Source organism: Elephantulus edwardii, unplaced genomic scaffold, assembly GCF_000299155.1.
Source record: "Elephantulus edwardii isolate Elephantulus edwardi_28Jun2011 unplaced genomic scaffold, EleEdw1.0 scaffold00062, whole genome shotgun sequence".
NCBI classification, from domain to species: Eukaryota; Metazoa; Chordata; class Mammalia; order Macroscelidea; family Macroscelididae; genus Elephantulus; species Elephantulus edwardii.
Window position 1 is genome coordinate 463,536 of NW_006399812.1, and position 19,077 is coordinate 482,612.

The 19,077-nt window shown below is 37.4% G+C and overlaps 1 protein-coding gene across 1 annotated transcript; it reads right to left on the bottom strand.

Moving 5' to 3' along the window:
* Positions 1–1,056: 1,056 nt before the first annotated feature.
* Positions 1,057–15,644, bottom strand: LYG2 (lysozyme G-like 2). Its single transcript, XM_006887791.1, has 5 exons — positions 15,602–15,644; positions 6,642–6,782; positions 5,298–5,494; positions 3,041–3,179; positions 1,057–1,175 (listed from the first exon to the last, which is right to left on the bottom strand). The coding sequence occupies exons 1-5, from the start codon at positions 15,642–15,644 to the stop codon at positions 1,057–1,059; spliced, it is 639 nt and encodes a 212-aa protein (XP_006887853.1).
* Positions 15,645–19,077: the final 3,433 nt, after the last annotated feature.

Sequence of the window (19,077 nt, forward strand, 5' to 3'; positions counted from 1 at the left end):
TCTTCTCTATTGTAGGTGGTCTAGGAAAGACTAAAAAACAAACCAACCAAGGTGTAGGTGGGCTTCTGACTCAAGATAAGCTAATCAGATTATCTTTCCAGGTAATAAAACTCTGAAACAGAGTGAGAAAATGATAGCAGAGAAATACCTTTGAGTTCATGTTTGTGTTGAGGGTCCTAATTGCTTCTTGCAGGGAAAGTTCTTTAAGGTATAGTCAAACCTTTCCAGACACTCAGAGTAACCTGGTTCCTCTCCATGTCCTTGCTCTTCCTGTAGGGTCTGTGGAGGCTTCTAAAGTCTTCTAGCACTTTCTACTTTACTTTATTAAATTTGCCAGTTGGTTATTTTTGCTCACAAGCGTAGAACCACCACTAATGCAGGTCTTATGCTTTATCTTCAGCCAGGTTTGTGGGGACTAACTACCTAGAGACAGACTATATTGAAGCAACTACTGAAAATAAAAAAGAAATAAGCTCCAGTTGTTCTCAGGAAATAAGAGAAAGAAGACATGGGAGGATAGTGGGGCTGAAGGATGTTGTGTACATCCTTTGGGGCAGATTAAATTCATCACAAGAAGCTCTCAGTTGCTCATGGAGCTGGATTCCATCACTAGGTTCTCCATTGACCCATGGAGTGACCTGGTTTTTTAATCAGGTACTTTTCTCAAGCAAAACTTGAGTGGATAGATCATGAGAAAAAGAAAGGTCAAGTCAGGATCACTCAGGTTCTTAACTGTTCTTGTAACACGGAGAGCAAACTGGCATTGAAATCATGGGCTAAGATGAGCTCTAGCTGGGATATATATGAATGATGATATTCACACATTCTCGAAGTATCTGTCTGTGGACATTTTATGGGAGCCATATTAGGAACTAGGTAGATTTTTAATGAAAATTTTCTTTAAGAAAATAGGGAAATTAGTTCTTTTTCACCATTGTAGTCATTCTTTTACCAGTGTTGGGTTGGGCATGTTCATATCAAACCTTTTTGATTGATATGAAGGGCTGTCTATATACCAGTACACCACTCCAATCCGATCCACTCATGTGGCTTCCTCTAGAAACCATGTCTTCTATAGAATTTAGCTCGGGCAAGAATATCATTGGCATAGTCATTTTCTATATCCACAGGATTGGCAACAGCTTCAACTCCCAACTTAAAGGCTGAAAGACCACCTGAAATGAAACACAGTGCTTTAAGTTTGAAGAGTATTGTTGGACAGAAATAAGACATGAGCATTTTCAGGACATCAGCCCTCTAGCCAGATCTTTCTAAGCAGGTGTCCCAGACTGTCATCCCTCTCCCTCCTCTCCCCCTTGAAGTTGAGAATCTTTTATCCCAAGGATGAATGGGAGTATTTTAGATTTCTTTTCCTTGTCTTTTAACACTCTGTTTGTCTTTCCATAAAAGCCAGATTTACATCTGGTATAATCCATGTCTGGCAGGACTATAGTTTTCAGGTTATCATCAGTTTAAGAATGCTTAATACATTCTCTATTCATTTCAAAACCCGCTCTTTCATTCATTCAAAAAAATTTTCTAATGATACCTATCATGTGTCAAGATTTAAGCCACACTCCATGTGAAATGCACTAAATCCATCCAAGATATTGAAGACCTTTATTTAAGTGGTTATTTAGTAAATACATATCTGTGTTCTGCTTTGCTCTCCTTTGCTCTGCTCTGCTCTGCTCTGCTCTGCTCTGCTCTGCTCTGCTCTGCTCTGCTCCGCTCCGCTCTGCTTTGCTCTGCTCTAAAGAGAAAAATATCTAGTCCTAACCCCTGCCTTCCAGGACCTTGGAATAGAAAATAGAAACTGTTCTTAATTAAGGCCTTCAAAGTGTCAAAGGAGAGGAGGCAGTATCTATTATGAGCCTATAGGAGGTAGACTTAATAGGAATTAGTGGTGATTGAGTGAAGAGAGAAAGAGTCAGAAAAGCGCAAGAAAATAATCTTGTTTTATGGCTGTATGATGGGATATATTATGGCACAGAAAGTATGAACATTTTTAAAATAATGGAATGCTTGTTAACTATTTCATTCTTTTTTTTAGTTTTTGTTTTTTTAAGATAATTTTTATTTATTCTTTTTTTATTGTTATTAAATTTTATTAGTTTTAATGAACATTTACAGGGATTTTGGGTTTTCATTCCTTCATTGCTGCACCATTCTCTCTACCCTCCTCCCCAGTTTGTTCTTCTTCCCCCGCCATCCAAATGTCTGTTTTAATTGTCCAAATAGTGCTTGTCAAAGTCAGTTCTGATTAATCTCTGTTAACTATTTCATTCTGCTAAACATGGTTTTAATCAAACATTCCTCTAAGTGGTATAGCACTGGTCTGTGAATTGCTGTACAGAGGTAACTTGTGGTTGCTGTGATGTTAAACACTATGACACTGATGTGTCAAATGCAATAATGGTTGCCCATGGTGGACAGTGTTTGGTGGAGCTCCCCGATTAAAACAAGACTGAAAGCAGGAGTGGCATCAACTTCCAAAATAGCTTCCTGCTGAAACCCTATGAACGTGGAGAAACAATGAAAGTTATACAAATGTTCAGGTCTTTCGTTCATAGGGTTGCTATGAGTTGTCTATGACTCGATGGCACTTAACAACAACAACTATGAGGAACTCAGTAGTTAAGCCAGGAGGAGACCTCCACATGGACTTATAATCACAACCTCTAAAGGGAGTGCTTGTATGTGAGAATTTGTTCAAACAATTTATAAAGTGGTTAATAGTTTCTCATATCAGGAACAAGCCCATCAGAAGAAAACATTTTTTTAAACAATCTCATTAACTCTAGGGAATCATTCAGTGGCTCAATAACAAAGGATAGGCATAATGAGAACCCTAGCATCTCACGGAAGCAGAAATAACAGAGAAGACCAAAGGAACATAGCCAGTTAGAAAGCACTGAAGCAGCTGCTCCCAGAACCACTGCCCACCCAGTCAGAGCACTCATAGAGCAGCTCAGGGCACATCTAGCCCTCAAGTTCTCACTGGTTGCCCATTTAAACAAACATAAAAATTATGGCCTACCTTTGAGGTGCTGAGCCACACTCCACGTGGGGAATCTTTTCTGTATTGCTTTAGTTCTTTCTGATAGAATACCAGCAGCCTGCAACAGGTGTTCTTTACTGTCCCAGGCACCAACAGGGGGATGAATTTTCTTATCCAGCTGAAAAATTCAGATAGAAATGTCAGTGTCTGGAGGAAGCAGCACCTTTTTCTGATGTCTCACATTTCTCCTTCTAACCTCCAATTTCACAAATACTGGCCCCAATCTCCTTCCCTTATCCTCATAGAGTCAAGTCTACTATTTTCCTCCACAGAGAAAAGAATCAGAGGAACAAAGACAGATATGGGAGAAATTAAAGATGACAGAGTCCATGTGTGTGTGTGTGTGTGTGAATGAATTTCCACTCAACTCATTGCCTTCAAGTTGGAGTCAACTCAGACTCAAAAGGTTTTTCAGAAGCTATAAAACATCATGGGAAAAGATTGCCTGTCTTCCTTTTGAGGGGCAGCTGATGAATTCTAACCACCTGCTCTTGGGCTGGCAACACAACACAAATCCCTACCCATTAGTACCGTAGAGTCAAAACCAACTGATAGCTGACCCGCCAGCAGGCTTTCAGAGGCAGCTAATCACATGGGAGGACATTGCCCATCCTTCTCCCGTGGAGCAGCTGATAGCCTCAAACCATGCACCTTTGGGATTGCAGTGCGGCTTCTTGCCACTAGGCCATTAGAGTGTGTGTGTGTGTGTGTGTGTGTGTGTGTGTGTGTGTGTGTGTGTGTATTTGTTATATCTATCTATCTATATCTATATGTAACTATATATAACTATATATATAGTTGTTGATTGCCGTCAAGTTGAGCATCACTCATAGTGACCCTATGAAGTCTTTCTAGAACTATCATCATTTATTAAAGTTCAGAGGCATGTTGTTTAGGAAGTCGCTGCCATTCCAGAGATAGATGGATGAATAGATAGATAGATAGATAGATGATAGATAGATAGATAGATAGATAGATAGATAGATAGATAGATAATGTGTGTGTATGTATATATACACACTCAACTACTCCTTAGAAAAAAGATGTGTAACTTTCTGCCATATGATTTACTGCCTTTGGAGTAAAAACTCTCTGGAGATTCAACTACGAGTTGGCTTATACTTAAAGGTACACAACTACAGCAACAATATCTATATGTCTCATTGTCTTCAAGTTGGAAGGAACTAATAGCTGAGTCAGTTCTAACTCAAAAGCAATGAGTTTGAGATTTTTAGCTTTATATATATAAGGTTGCTATGGGTTGAAGACAACTCGATGGTTCAAACTCAAAATTAATTGCTGTCAAGGCTGACACAAATTGAGCCTCAACCTGATTTCACCAGGCTAAAAATAAAATATATTTGCTATACAAAAAGAACAACAACAAAAAACCTCAAAACAACAAAACCCCTCATTTTGGTCAAGTTGGAGCTGACTTGTAGCTGACCCTCCAGTCAGCTTCTGAGGGTATAAATCACTGGAAAGGAGATTGTATAGCTTTCTTCCTGCGTGTATCTGGTGGTGGATGCGAACCTGAATCCACCTTTGGGTTAGCAGCAAAACTCCCTCTGGACTACATCACAGGAGCTTCAGATAACTGCACCACACATTACTTATTTTATAATTATAAATATGAAACTCACACTAGACTTTTTAAAGGCTATCTAATAGCTAATAAACCTTGAATAAAATACCAATCAGGTGTAACAGATAGCCCAGAAAAAAGGACCCTGAAGTATCTACAGCCTCCAGGGTGTTTTGGAGGCTGGAGGAACTGCAGACAGCTTTCTGTTTTGTGTCGAGCATCTGCAGAGAAGAACAGAAGTAGAGCTGATTTAACGTTTCTAGCTAAATACCTAGTGAGCTCTGGTGGCTTTGTGGTAGGAGTTATGCTGCCAGTCCAAAGGTTCATGGTTCAAATCCACCAGCTGCTCTGTGGGAGAAGGATGGGCAATCTCCAGGGCAATGAATTTCCTCTGAAAACCTGCTGAAAGGTCAACTGTGAGCTGGAATGGCTCAATGGCTCAAATTACACAAGTTAAATACCGAGGGCATTCTAGTGGCCTCCTTAGTGCAGAATTGTTTAGCTAATTGAAAGGCTGCCCTTCAGTGGCTCAAATTCAGCTCCTGGGAGAGAGATGGGCTGTTCCTTCCCCCATAATTTACAGACTTGGAAACCACACTGGAGAGTTACTTATGGAACTGATTGGATGTGCATGAGAAGATAACTGAATACCTGCATCAAACCGAATTTAAGTCCACTGTGATCCCAGCCATTTTGCAGGACGGCACCGCCATGACTTTCTCTGGAGATGATGGCTGCAATGAGGGCTGGGTCCACACAGTGCCTCTGCCCAACTTCTTTGATCATAACCCGGTAATATTTTACTGCCCTCAAATCCATCTCAGCAAACATTTCAGAACCACGAATCCCTGAAGTCAACAAAAACAAAAGAAAACTTGGTTTTCTCTGCTCTTTGTCCAACATATAGGTTAGCTACAGCCTTTGACCACTGTCCATGAGATGAGACAATTTTAGACATTCATTTGACCTCTGACTACAGAAACCCAGACAGGTCCACAATCCCAGATGGATACTACTTCTCTCTCTCTCCTTCTCTTTTCTGCCTCGTTGCCAACAAATCTAAGGTTCAGTTTGGCTCTGTCATGCGTAGCTCTGTGCCTTAGCGAGTCTCCTCACTTTCCTAAGCTTCAGTGTTCCCCTCTGTAAATTGAGGGGGTGGAATTAGATGTGACCCTTGAAGTTGCTTCCAGCTCTGACATTGTAACAACAATAACAGCCTAATAATGTATTTGAAGCAGCATTGCAAAAGAGGAAACATACAAAGAGCAAGTTTTAAGTTTCTTTTGAAATGCTCACACTGTAAGCAAAAATAACTACCAAAAAACCCCAAACAAAGAACAAAGCCAGACATAACACTGTACTCAATTAGTAATTTCAATGTGTACTAATAGATCAGGACAAGGATCAGAAAGAATGGGAAAATTAAGCGAATTCTCTCATGCTGGTTAGGATTCTGGGTTTTTTCCCCCTGAATGTTTAATTTTCATATCATTATAATGATAATTATTATGCTTTTAATAATATAGGGAGTGAGCTCTGGTGGCCTAGTCCTTAGGGAGTTGCATTGCTAAACTGAAAAGTCAACTCTAACAAATTAGCAGCTCCCCAGGAGAAAGATGGAAAATCTCTCTTCATGTGATTTTTAGTAGGTTTTTTTTTTACATTTTTATTATTTTTTATGTGTGTGCCATCAAATTGGATCTGACTGGTACAGGAGGAGATTGTCCCTTCTTCTTCAGCAGAGCATCTGGTGGATTTGAACCACGCACCTCTGGGATTGCAGTGCAGCTTCTTGTCACTAGGCCTCCAAAGCTCACCTCTCCATGTGATTTGTAGACTCTGAAAACCCACCAGAGGGTCAGTGATAAGTCAATTCTGAATCTATAGCAATGAGTTTGAGTGTTTGTTTTGGGTTTTTTTAAGTTAAATTTAGCTATGTTCTAAGACAGAACCTGAAAAGAAGAAATGTAAGCCTTTGCTCTAATTTTCACTTACCACAGTTAATCAGCCGGTCTATGTCACAGGCAGCCCCAGAGGTGTCCATGCTTGTAATGTCCCCATAGCACCCATGGTACTGATGAGGACGTAGGTGAGGGTTCATCATGTGAGTAAAAGGAAAGGAGCCCCGGGAAGTGCCTGGAGATGAAATGGTAATTCACACAAAGCCTATGAGAAAACATTTCCTGAGTTGCTGTTACAACCATCAACAAACATATGCAAACTTCAATCAAAAAGGAAGGCCAGGGACTGACTGGGTCTTCCTTGAAGTCCCTTTTTGTGATCTTGGCTCATCAGACAAAATGGAACTGAAGACTCCCCCTTTCCACTCTATTTCTATCTTAGAAACAAAATATAGCAAGCAAGAAAAAAAAGGCACTTAATTCTACAACACTAAGCAAGGTAGTGTGAAAAGAAATTATTTTAGATTTCTAATATATTTACGTTTTATTATATTTTGGTCAAAGTGAAACTTGTGATTTTAAGCAGGAACCTTTGGGGGGAAAATTAAAACACATCAGACACAATTTTTCTAGGGAAAGTACTAGGAAACATCTAGTCTAATAATTTGCCTTTCTTTAGAAAGATAGAAAAGAAGAGCACAATAACAATTTACATTACCTACAATTACTATGTTATATAGTGAGCTCTAATAGCTTAGTGACAAGAAGTTGGACTTACAAACCAAAGGTACATGGTTCAAATACACCAACTGTCCCACAGGAGAAGGATTGGCAATCTCCTCTCATGCTATTTACAGCCTCTGAAACCCTACTGAGGCTCAGCTATGACTTGCTTCTGACTTGATGGCACACAGCAATAATATGATTTATAGGGAGATCTAGTGGAAAGTTACACAATAATACAATACACAACAACAATAGTAGCAAATTACTCGGCTAACTCAAAGGCAGCAAGTATCAGGAGGTTCTAATCCTCTAATTGGTCCTCAAGAGAAAAATAGTTTTCTCCCATTATGAGGGTCACTATGCATCAGAATTAACTTGATGGCAGCAAGTTAAATATTTGATGTATCATGTTTCTGTGAAGTCTCTGTTTATTAACAGGAAAAAAACCCCTAGAATATCCTAAAAATTTAAGTTAAATTTACTATTCATTTAAAATTTGTCATTATAAACAGAATTTCCCCCCTAGTCTACTGGAGCTAAAGGAGATGAAGAGTTTTCCTGTAATTTTGAAAAGCTTACTTTAATAGTTCCAAGGACTGTTGATGAGTACCTTCGCACATCAAAATATTTGTTATAAGAAAACGTGTTTATTAAAATGTTGAAGCACTATGTTGTTTCATTTAATGTTGTAAACTTATGTTTTCAACCTGTTTATTTATGTTTTAATCTTAACTAATTATAAATCTATGGGTTAAATTTGCTTAATCCCTAAATCTGTGTTTGAAAAGTGATTATTTGTGCTTTTACTTTTGTTTTGTTGGGTTTTGCCTTTTTTAAAAAAAAAATTTACATCTTTTTTTAAAAAGTTAACCTTTAGACTTGCTTTATTTTTCTTGTAAATAAATAGGTATAAGAAATTATTTATTTTGTTATGTACATAATTCTGAGAGTATGTAGTTATTTTATACTAATCCTATCAGAACTAGATCTATGTGCATGGACAGACAGGTGGTTAAAATAGATCACTTTTTAAAACGTAAGTGTGAATAAACCAACAAAGAAAGGGAGGCTATCACATAAACTCAGGACCCTAAAAAAGCCTTTCTAGGTAATAAAAGCAGCAAATATCATCAGTTTCCTGTGAAAAAGGGAATTTCTATATGATACAGAGACATTAATGATCAAAGGCCAGATCATTATGAGATCAAGAATGGCATCAAGAATATCATCCATGAAAAAACCAAAAGATTGATGCAAAACCAAGAAAGAAAAGACCAAATGGATGTCAGAAGAGACTCTGAAAATTTCACTAGAACTTAGTGAAGCCACAAAAAAGGGAAGAAATGCTAAAGTAAAGAGATGGATGAAAGATTTCAACAGGCAGCTCAAGAAGACAATACAGGAGGTATGATAAGAAAATGTGCAAAGTACTGGCACTAGAAAATCAAAAGAGAAGATAAAACTGTTACAAACCATTATAAATAAAAAAGTGATATGATTGATATCATCAGAATCAGAATTTTAGTCTAAGATTGTTGTAGTGGACCATCAAGTCAGAACCCTCCAGTGGGTTTTCAGAAGCAGTAAACCACACTGGAATTGGCTGTCAATCTTTCTTCCTGCAGAGAGCAGCTGGTGGATTTGAACCATTTGACTTTGAATTGCAGCACAAGTCCTTACCACTAGGCCACTGGAGCTCCCTCTTGTTTTTATGTGGCATAAAACTGACTACAACTCATAGATCCCTATGTACAGTAGATTGAAACCTTGTTAGATCCTATTCCATCGTCACACTCTCCACTGTCCAACTCCATTGTTGCAGGCACTATGTCAACTCATTTTGTTGTTGGTCTTCTGTTGATTCCTCACCTTTCCATTCAGCCCTCACTTTTTCCAAGGACAGCCCTCCTGACAACCTGTCCAAAATATGTGAGACAAAGTCTTCTAAGGAACACTCTGGTTGCACTTCTTCCAACACAGATGTTTATTGTGTACTCTTTGCCAACAGCATAATTCAAAGGCATTGAGTCTTATTTCTTCTTACTTAAGTCACTGTTTATCTCCAATAATCATATGAAGCAACTGGAAGACTATAACTTGGGTCAGATGTACGTTCTCAAAGAGGAATACTTGCCCTGCCGCATTTCTATGAGGTCCTTGACAGTAGATTTGCCTAATATACCTTTTTATTTCTTGACTTGTTTCCATGGGTGTTGGTTGTGGATCCCAGTAAAACAAAACCCTTGGAAACTTCAATGTTTTCTCCATTCATCATGATATTGCCTATCAGTCCAATTGTGAGGATTTGTTTGTCTGGTATTTTGGTTTTTGTTGTGTTGTTTTGTTTTGTTTTTATGTTGAGCTATGATTCATACTGGTGGCCATAGTCTTCAATCTTCTTCAGTAATACATCAAGTCCTCTTCACTTTTAGCAAACAAGGTTGTGCCATCTGCATATCACAGGTTGTTGATGAGTCTTCATCCTATCTTGATGCTGAATTCCTTTTCTTATAGTCCAACTTCTTGGATTATTTGTTCAGCATTCGTATTGAATAGGTATGATGAATTGATGCAACCCTGTCACGCATTCTTCTTGTTTTTTAACCATATAGTAAACTCTTGTTCTGTTTGAATTGCTGCATCTTGGTCTCTGCACAGATTCTGCATGAGCAGAAGAGGTTCTGGAATTTCCATTCACTGTAATATTATCCATATTTCCAATTATCAATATTATCCATATTTAGTCAAATTGTTTTGCATATTCAATAAAATACAAATAAATATCTTTTTTATAATGTCTGCTTTCAGCAAACATTCATCTGGTACCAGTAATGATAGCTCTCAATCCGTAACTTAATGCCATAACCTTTTCCGTATCCAGCTTGAATTTCTAGTAGTTCCTTATCTATTTACTGTTAAAGGCATTTTATTATATGTGCTGCCGAAGCGAGCACAAGTTAAAGGCATTTTAAAAATAATTTTCAGCAAGATTTTTACTTGCATGTATTATATACAAATTCTTATAATTACTATTAACAATAATGATTATTATTCAATAATTTCTACATTTTAATGGAACACCTTTTTGTTTTATGGAATGGACACAACATCTTCTCAATTTCTTGCCATAGACTCGCAAGTAAATAAGCACATTCTATGGCTGACTGTTTGCTGAATTACTCCAATTGGTATTCCATCAATTCCTGGGGACTTGTTTTTTGCCAGTGTCTTCAATGTAGCTTGAAATGTTTTCAATATCACTGGTTGTGTTTTTTTTAATTGTTTCATAAGAACGCTCATGCTCCAACCAGCACAGGAGTCAATTTCCATTACTTTCCCTCCTTTTACAACCACCTAGCCCAGTGTTCAGGTCTGATGGGAAAGGAATGTGGAAGTTACCATTGGTTCTTGACCAAATGCTGCTTCCTGAAATTATTCCATGTTGACCAATTCTTTTTGTCACAACTGCTATGTGTATGCCTTCCATCTTTTTCTGATGATGTTATTTCATTAAATATTTGCTCATAGAATCCATTAGTATTGCAACTTGAGCCTTGATTTTTCTCCCCTTCAATTCTGTTGCTTGAGAAATGCTGAATATGTTAAAATACTTTGTTTTGTGTTCTTAAGCCACTCTTTAAAAATGTGTTATTCCATCAATTCTTCCATTCACTTTAACTTCTCTACATTGAAGAGTACTTTTCAGAATCTCTTCTTAACATCCATTTTGGTATGCTCTTTCCTTCCTGTCCTTTTAATGAACTTTTTCTTTCTTTGTACAATGTCCTTAATGTCATCTCACAACTCATCTGGTCTTAAGTCATGACTGTTTATGAGACGGTTTCTAAATTTTGATGGGATAAGTTCAATATTCTATTTTGAGTTTTATGGATTTATTTTCATTTTCTTCAGCTTCAGTTTGAACTTGCCTAAGAGCTATTGATAGTCTGTTCTGTAGTTAGCCCCTGATTTTGTTCTGATTGATGACACTGCATTTTCTTATCATCTCTTTCCACAAATGTAGTCAATCTGAGTCCTCTGTACTCTGTTAGGCAAGATCCATATACATTATTGCTTATGGTAGGGGTTTTTTTAAAAAAAAACCCAAACTTTTTCAATGAGTAAATTATTATTTTTTTACAATTCTGTCATGTGATCTCCAGCCTAATTTCTATCACCAAGGTCATATTTTCCAACTACTAATCCTATTCCTTTATTTTCTATTTTAATGTCCCAATCACCAATTATTATTAATGTACCTTAAATTCATGCTTGTTCAATTTCAGACAGCAGAAGTTGATAGAAATCCTCAGTTTCTTCATCTGGATTTAGTGGTTGGTTGGTGTATAAATTTGGATAATAGATTAATAAGTTTTCCTTATATGCATATGGATGTTATATCTTGAAATGTTCCTCTTGATGATAAATGCTGCATCATTCTTCTTAAATATATCATTCTCTGTGTGATAGATTATATGATTGCCTGATTCAAAACAGCCAATGCCAGACTAATCTCAGCTCACTAAAGTCTAGGGATCTTTAGGTCAACTTCCAATTATCCTAGATTCATACTTTATGCATTCCACATTTCAATTATTAATGGATACTTACAGCTATTTTGCCTTATTTTGAATCATGCTATATCAACAAGTTAAAAAAGAATATGGCATCAGGATTGGAGGAAGACTAATCAACAGTCTTCCTTAGGCAGATGACACAATGTTGCTTTCTGAAAGTAAGGAAGACTTGAAGCACTTACTGCAGAAGATCAGAGACTACAGCCCTCAATATGGGTTGCATCTCAATTTCAAGAAAACAAAAATTCTTACAACTGGACTGATAGGCATAATCATGATCAATGGAGAAAAGATTGAAATTGTCAACAACTTCATCTTACTTAGATCCACAATCAACACTCTTGGTACCAGCAGATCAGGAGACATATTGCACTGGGAGTCTGCAAACAGAGACCTCTCCAAATTATTGAGGAACAATGATGTCAGTTTGAGGGCTAAGGCACACCTGATTCAGTCCATCATCTTTCAATCACTTGTTATGAATCTGAGGTCTGGACAATGAATAAAGATGACAGAAGAATAATTGATGCCTCTGAGTTGTGGTGTTGAAGGAGAGTACTGAATATCCCATGGATGGCCAAAGACCAAATAGATACATTTTTGATAGAGTGCAGCCAGAGTGTTGCCTGGAAGCAAAGATGTTAAAGTTTCATTTCACATACTTTGGGCATGTAGCTAGGAAATGCTATTCCTTGGAGAAGAGAATTATGCTTGGGAAAATAGAGGGAGGACGAAAGAGAGGAAGACCTTCAATGAAATAGATAGACACAGTTATTTCAGCATTGGGCTCATATGTGTCAGTGATTGTGAGGATGGCACAGGATAGGACAGGGTTCAGATATGTTGCTTTACTCACCAGCACCTATCAACAATAACATAAGTAAATGAAAGTCTTTCATTGGCTGAAAGTTTCACTTTTTTCTTGCCGTGATAGTGAACTTTTGTGTAGAGGCAGCTCCAATAACATCACCAAATGAAGATATTCCATTTGCTGAAAATGTCACTTTTCCCATGCCATTACAGTGAACTCCACTTTGAGGAGGAAGCCCTTCCCCATTCATTTTTCGCATGACTTACAGTCTCAGGGGGTCATTCTCTGTCACAATATCAGACAACGTTCTGCTGTTATCCATAGAGTACTCAGGAGCATATTATTCCAGAGGTGGATGGCCAATCATGCACCTTAATCTGTCTGAGTCTGGGAGCTCTGCTGAAATCATGGGTAACTCATACATATGTAACACACTGTTGGCATACATTCCAGCATTATAGTAACACACAAGTCCCACAGTAAGACAAACTGATGGGTAAGCAGTGGAATGTAAGATAGCAGATAGAAATATTAAAGCAAACTAAAACTTTGTGTGCTTAAATATTAAGTATTAGTGAATTCATTACTACTTTTCTGTTTAGTTCAGTTTAGTGAAAAGTCTAGAAGGCATGAAGGCATGACGGCCTTTGTCATCCAGATTATGGTCTCTAGTGCCATTTCCCACTGAAATGAACTTATTTTTTCAGGAAAATTGCAGGAAATGTTACAATAAACCTGAAACTTCTTATAAGAAAGCTAGTTTTTATATGCTAAGGACACACACACACACACACGAACTTTTACAGATGAAATACTTTCATAATTTAAATTTGCTCAAAACATAGAAAAAAGTTTGGGAAATAGACTAAATAAGATTGGCAAGTGTTGAAAACTGTAAAAGCTGGGTGATAGACAACTTATTGTAGTATTATTATCCCTCCATTTTTCTATGCTCTTCTATAATAAATTTTTCTTCAAAAATAATATTCTCATAGAACCTTTCTTGTCCACCTATGTTAAAAAGACAATGCATTCATACCTTACTTCTTCTCCATGATATTATATTATGTCACTATCACCATGTGACATCTGTCTCTTTTCTCTCTCTCCTTTCTTTTTTAACATTTCTCTCATTTGATTATAAGTCAATTCCTTAGCCAGAAAGGCAAGGACTTAGTGTTTTACTCTGCTATATCTTCTTCAGTACATAGAACGATGTTTGGCACAGAAAAAGTATATGATAAATATTTGTTAAATAGGTAGATATGAACATGGTGTATGGATTTACAGATGGCTCACTGGTTGGATGATGAATGTATAAATGTGTGGAACGCTTTTTAGATGGATAGGTGGTTTGGTGGATGGATGAGTGGAAAAGAATTATTTTAACTTTGGGGATAGATTAAATATACATAGATCCATTTATATCTATATGTATACCTATATGTATGTCTATATCTGTATCTCTATATCATCTATATCTACATCTATAGATATATATTGCTGCTGTCAAGACGGAGCTGACTCACAGCTGACCTTCCACTTGAAAGTTGTAAATTCCACAAGAGGAGGCTGCCCATCTTTCTCCTGAAGATCTGCTAGTGGATTCAGACCACTAGAGAAGAAACACCTTTGCGTTAGCAGTGCAACTTCCTATGAACTACCTCACCAGAGCTCAAGAAGTCCAGTATCCTTGGTAAGTGGCAGCCTTTGCAAGGTTCAAAGTGTGGGCCTTAGAACACAGACATTAGAGTGATCTGGGATGTTTATTTAAAATGTGTATTATTGCTTTAATACCAGACTGATTGAACCAGAATATTTAGATATGAGGTTCAGGAATATGTACTCTAGTCAGTACTCCCAGGTAATTTAAGAGCCATTGTTGTCACAGTATTTGGTTATGGCCAAAATCCCTATGTTAATTCTATTGTTATACACACATTAATGTTATAAACACTAAAGTGTGTTGTAAGTACACAGATTCTTTAAAATTATATTCCCTTTTTAGTTAAAAACAACTAGTATGGGACCCGATTGATTGATTTATAGATAGATAGACACATACACACATATGGTAGCCTGTTGGCTCTGTAATTCATTTCCTACATGAAAAATGAAAGAGAAGTAAAAGTTTTAAACTCTGTGTTCCTCCTCTGACTATGAGTAAATAGAAGTTATTCGTTTTGGATTGCCTCCCTTTTTTCCATATTTAGGATTGAACTTTCCCAAAATTACAACACTGTCTTCTAAGTGATCACACCTTAATAAACAGATAAGTTGGGCATATTTACAATGATTCCATTTTTCCTTAGCTAAAGTTTCTGATATTATTTAAAGTCAACGTCCTTTACTATCTCCCCAACCCACCTCCCACAAATCCCCTCTTCTCAGCCGTGCTGATTTGCTTGCTTTATCCCCCTTTTCATACATTTCTGCTTCTGTGTTTTTAATAAAGTAGTACCTTATCCTGAAGGCTCTTCCCTTCCATTAAAATAACAAGTATTCTTCAATAATCATAACTGCCCCAAAGCCTTCTCAGTCTTTACGTGTTAGTTGTTGTGAGTTCCTCTACCTAAACTTCTCTCAGACTAAAATTTTTTTTTCAGCCACTTGTTGAAATCCTACTTACTATCTGGCATTGAAAGTTTTCTCTTCATATGTCCTCCCTTTCAAGATCCTGATTCATACATCTCTTACTAGGAAAAGAAGCCTAGTAGATGCATTATTAGACAGGCAGTAAACAGATCAATAAGTATCTGATTATTTTAAATGCTCATTGACAGCACCTTCATCTGCTTACTAAGTAGAAAATATCCTTAATTATAATGCAGGAAGTTGGTTAATGGCTAGGCTGACTGAAAGGTGAGCTCTTTCTGATTCCTTGCTAAATATTTTCTTGGTTATTCAGCTAAAAAAATTAAAATGTGAATCATGACTTACCAATAAGGGCAAGAAGTCCCCAAAATACAACAGAGGATAGCATGGCTGCAAATCTTGTCCTACAGGATCTGTTAGGATTTTAAATAGAAATTGGTTCATTTTAAAATTTGATTTTTTTAAAAGAAAGCTCCTTTTATTTAATGAAAGGCTTAGAATTACTTTGAATGCTGTCTCTACTTTCCTGTCTGAAAATATTATTCTTACAGACTTATGACCTGTTATTATCTGTTAGATTTCTCTTTCCATAAACTCCCAATTCCTTTGAATCTAATTTTATATTGATATGAGCCCATGGACAACTTGAATGTGTATGTACACTTACAAACATACACACAGAGTCTTATTTCCTCTCCAGATAACTTTGTTCCCACTTTTGCACTAGAGTCTAATTGTCTCTATCCCTATCACCACCTATCTATCTATGTATCTATGTATCTATCTATCTATCATCTATATGTCTATATTTATTCCTCCAGAAACTATATGAACATGGAGAAACGATGAAAGTTATACAAGTGTTCAGGTCTTTTGTTCATAGGGTTGCTATGAGTCATCCACGACTTGATAGCACTTAACAACAACATATCTCTGTCTCTATGTATCTATATTTTTTTATATATATATATATATATATATATATATATATATATATATATACATATATATATATAATCAAGAGATACTCTAGACATCACTAGTGTGACATGATTGAGGAGAGGTTTGCCATGTTCCATTTCTTCCTTAATTGACTTTAAAAAAAAAAAGACAGCTTACATATTTTTTACACACTACAAGACCAGCACTAACCTGGTTTGTGATCTGACAAAAAAACTTCTTTCTGTTTGAGAAGATCTTTTGTAATCCACAGCAATCACACGTCCAGCTTTTATGAAGCAATGCCCTTTATCCTATAACATAGATTTAAGAATTTGAGAATCCTATAGCCAGTAGAGCTCTGTGCACTGTGATATACTCCAAGTCCATCTCCATATGGCTCTACACTGTGGAGGAAGCTTTTGAACAACAGCATATATCTCACCTGTGTCTTCCTTCCTTTGTCCTGCACTACTGGTTGTTGGAGGAGCTTTATATAGGCTTTAAAACCCTCTCTTTAAGCCACTGACCTCATTAGGTCTCATTATAATAGTTTGAACTTGGTGGGCCTTTAATAAGAGAATTTAAAAGTATTTATTAACCACATTAATTAATTAGCTTGATGAACCCTCGGGTTGTACTGGAGGCATCTATTTGGTGGGTTGTTTCATAGTTTCTAAATTATACTATACAAACAGCTTCTACATCTGAAAACAAGAAATAGTAATCAGCATAAAGAAATTAAATAAACAGGAAATACTTGAAGATCTAATTCCTAGATTGGTTGGTTGTAAAAATGTTGAGTCTCTTGCTCTCTGTTCTCCATTCCAATGTCATATGACCCCATACTGGTGTGTAATATGATCTTACGCCACTATGTTCCATGTTCTCTAAAGGTGAAGTTAGCTCCTTGCTCAAATTCCAGTTCTGTGAAAAAAGTGAAAGACTGCCTGTCTACAAGAGAAGATCAATGAAAGCCAGGTGGGGGCAATGCTGGTGCTGGTCCCTTAGACTTTTTGAGGAAAGGAACAATAAGGACTTGAGCAAGTGTGAAATTTCTCCAGAGATGGAGAACTTTCTTCCCATTTATTTCCAAAGAACAAGATTAAGCACAGCTTGCAGCCTCAGAAGCAGGAAAGGAAAGAATGTTCTTGAAAAGAGAAAAGCACAGTTCCTAGAGGTTGTTGTTATTTTGTGCCAGTGAGTCAGAACTGACTCACAGCTGCCCCTCCAGTGCTGTTTTAAAGATTGTAAATTGCACAGGAGGAGATTGCACATCTTTGCCCCATATGCTACTGGATTCAAATAGCCTCCCTTTGAGTTGACACCACAACTCCTTACCACTAAGCCTCCAGGAGAATCTGGCATGGATACTACTACAGTGGGAGAAGTTTCTAAGTTCCTTCCACAGATTCCCCCAAGGGAAGAGAGACAATGAAGACACCAGAGCAGGAGCTAAGAAAGACAATAGCATTGTGCCAGTATTATGCCGAACAATTCCGTAGGCTCCCTGGCAAAGAACAAATCCCAACACCTAGGAGAACAATGTTCTTGAAACTGATCTCTGCTTTACCTTATTGTATTTATTTCTGTCCAGACCACTTCCTTCCAGCTTGTAGGAACTGGCTGCCCTTTAAGAGATTTACAGCCCTCTCTATTGGACAAAAGAGGTGGAGCTGTTTTGAATAAATAGGTATTTCCCACCTGGACTTCGAGGAAAATGACTCATGGATGTTGAACTGTTCCTCTACCATCATCAACAGCCTGGTCCACTGTTTAACGAGCATTCTTTCATAAGTCCAACTGCTCTGACTGCCATGCTTAGTCTAGATTGACAGTGACAGTGCCAATGTCATATTGACATTGTGTTCATGACCCTCTACAATGCAGAGTGAGTGGGCACATTTATGTGAAGCTTTCAGGTTAAGTGAGAGAATGTTCAAGAAAGAGAGAAAAACAAATGGAGACACAGAAAGAATGGCAAGTTAGATGAAAATATGGAAGCTAGAGGATAAAAATGATAACCAGGCATTTGAAGTGCTGTTCAAATGGGAATAATATTTTTATTCTATTTTAAAATAATGAGTCTTCAAATTCTACTGTCTGAGTGTCTTTTTCTCTCTTTCTATTTTATTACTGGTCTATACAAGACCCTCTATTGTGATCCCTTTCAAAGCAGTCAACAATGGAAGCCAGATATTATCTAGATTTTCTGGTTTCAGGATCCTGGAGGTTGAGTTTTGTGAGGTTTATTAGTCCCATAGACTAATTGTTTCCGTATGTCTCTTTTTTTCCTCACTTTTTGCTCTGAAGAGACCCACAGTAGTAGAAGGCCACTCACCTGCTTTAAGACATCAGTCACTACTCACCAAAGCTGGATGCAGAATACTGTCTTTCGTAGATCAACAACATCCAACACCAGCCTTGATTTTCACCCACATTCACAGATTGAGGTAAGAGCCCAGGTTATTCCCTGAGGTGCCCTGGGACTGATCACTCCCCTTTCCCTTATCAGGCCCCAGGGTAGGGAGGCCCACCTGACATGCTTTCTCCGCTGCGAGAAGGATCTATCAGCACAATCAGAGACGTCTGATTCAGCCAGATTCTACATGTCCATAGGTCTATTTTACCTCAATATGGAGGAAGGACCTGTCCTGGGGACAGTCCTTGTTTCTGTCTTCTCTAAAACTCATGGACCTTTGGCATTAAGCCTGATTTAAAAACAGTCCTTTGTTCTGCATCCTCTAAAACTTGCCACCTTTCACATTTATGCCTAATTTAAAGCATTCTCAAATTTTGTAATCTAAATTTAATTCCTTCAATCCATCTGTCTTTCAAAATGTAGGTACTGAAACAGCAAATGGTGAGAGATTTCCTATACT

Excerpts from the sequence above, each read along its gene's own strand:
- LYG2 (XM_006887791.1), bottom strand. The coding sequence starts at position 15,644 with ATGCTATCCTCTGTTGTATTTTGGGGACTTCTTGCCCTTATTG. Across the intron at positions 6,783-15,601 it reads GGGACTTCTTGCCCTTATTG|GCACTTCCCGGGGCTCCTTT; the intron begins GTAAGTCATGAT and ends TTTCATCTCCAG. Across the intron at positions 1,176-3,040 it reads TGTGGCTCAGCACCTCAAAG|GTGGTCTTTCAGCCTTTAAG; the intron begins GTAGGCCATAAT and ends GTTTCATTTCAG.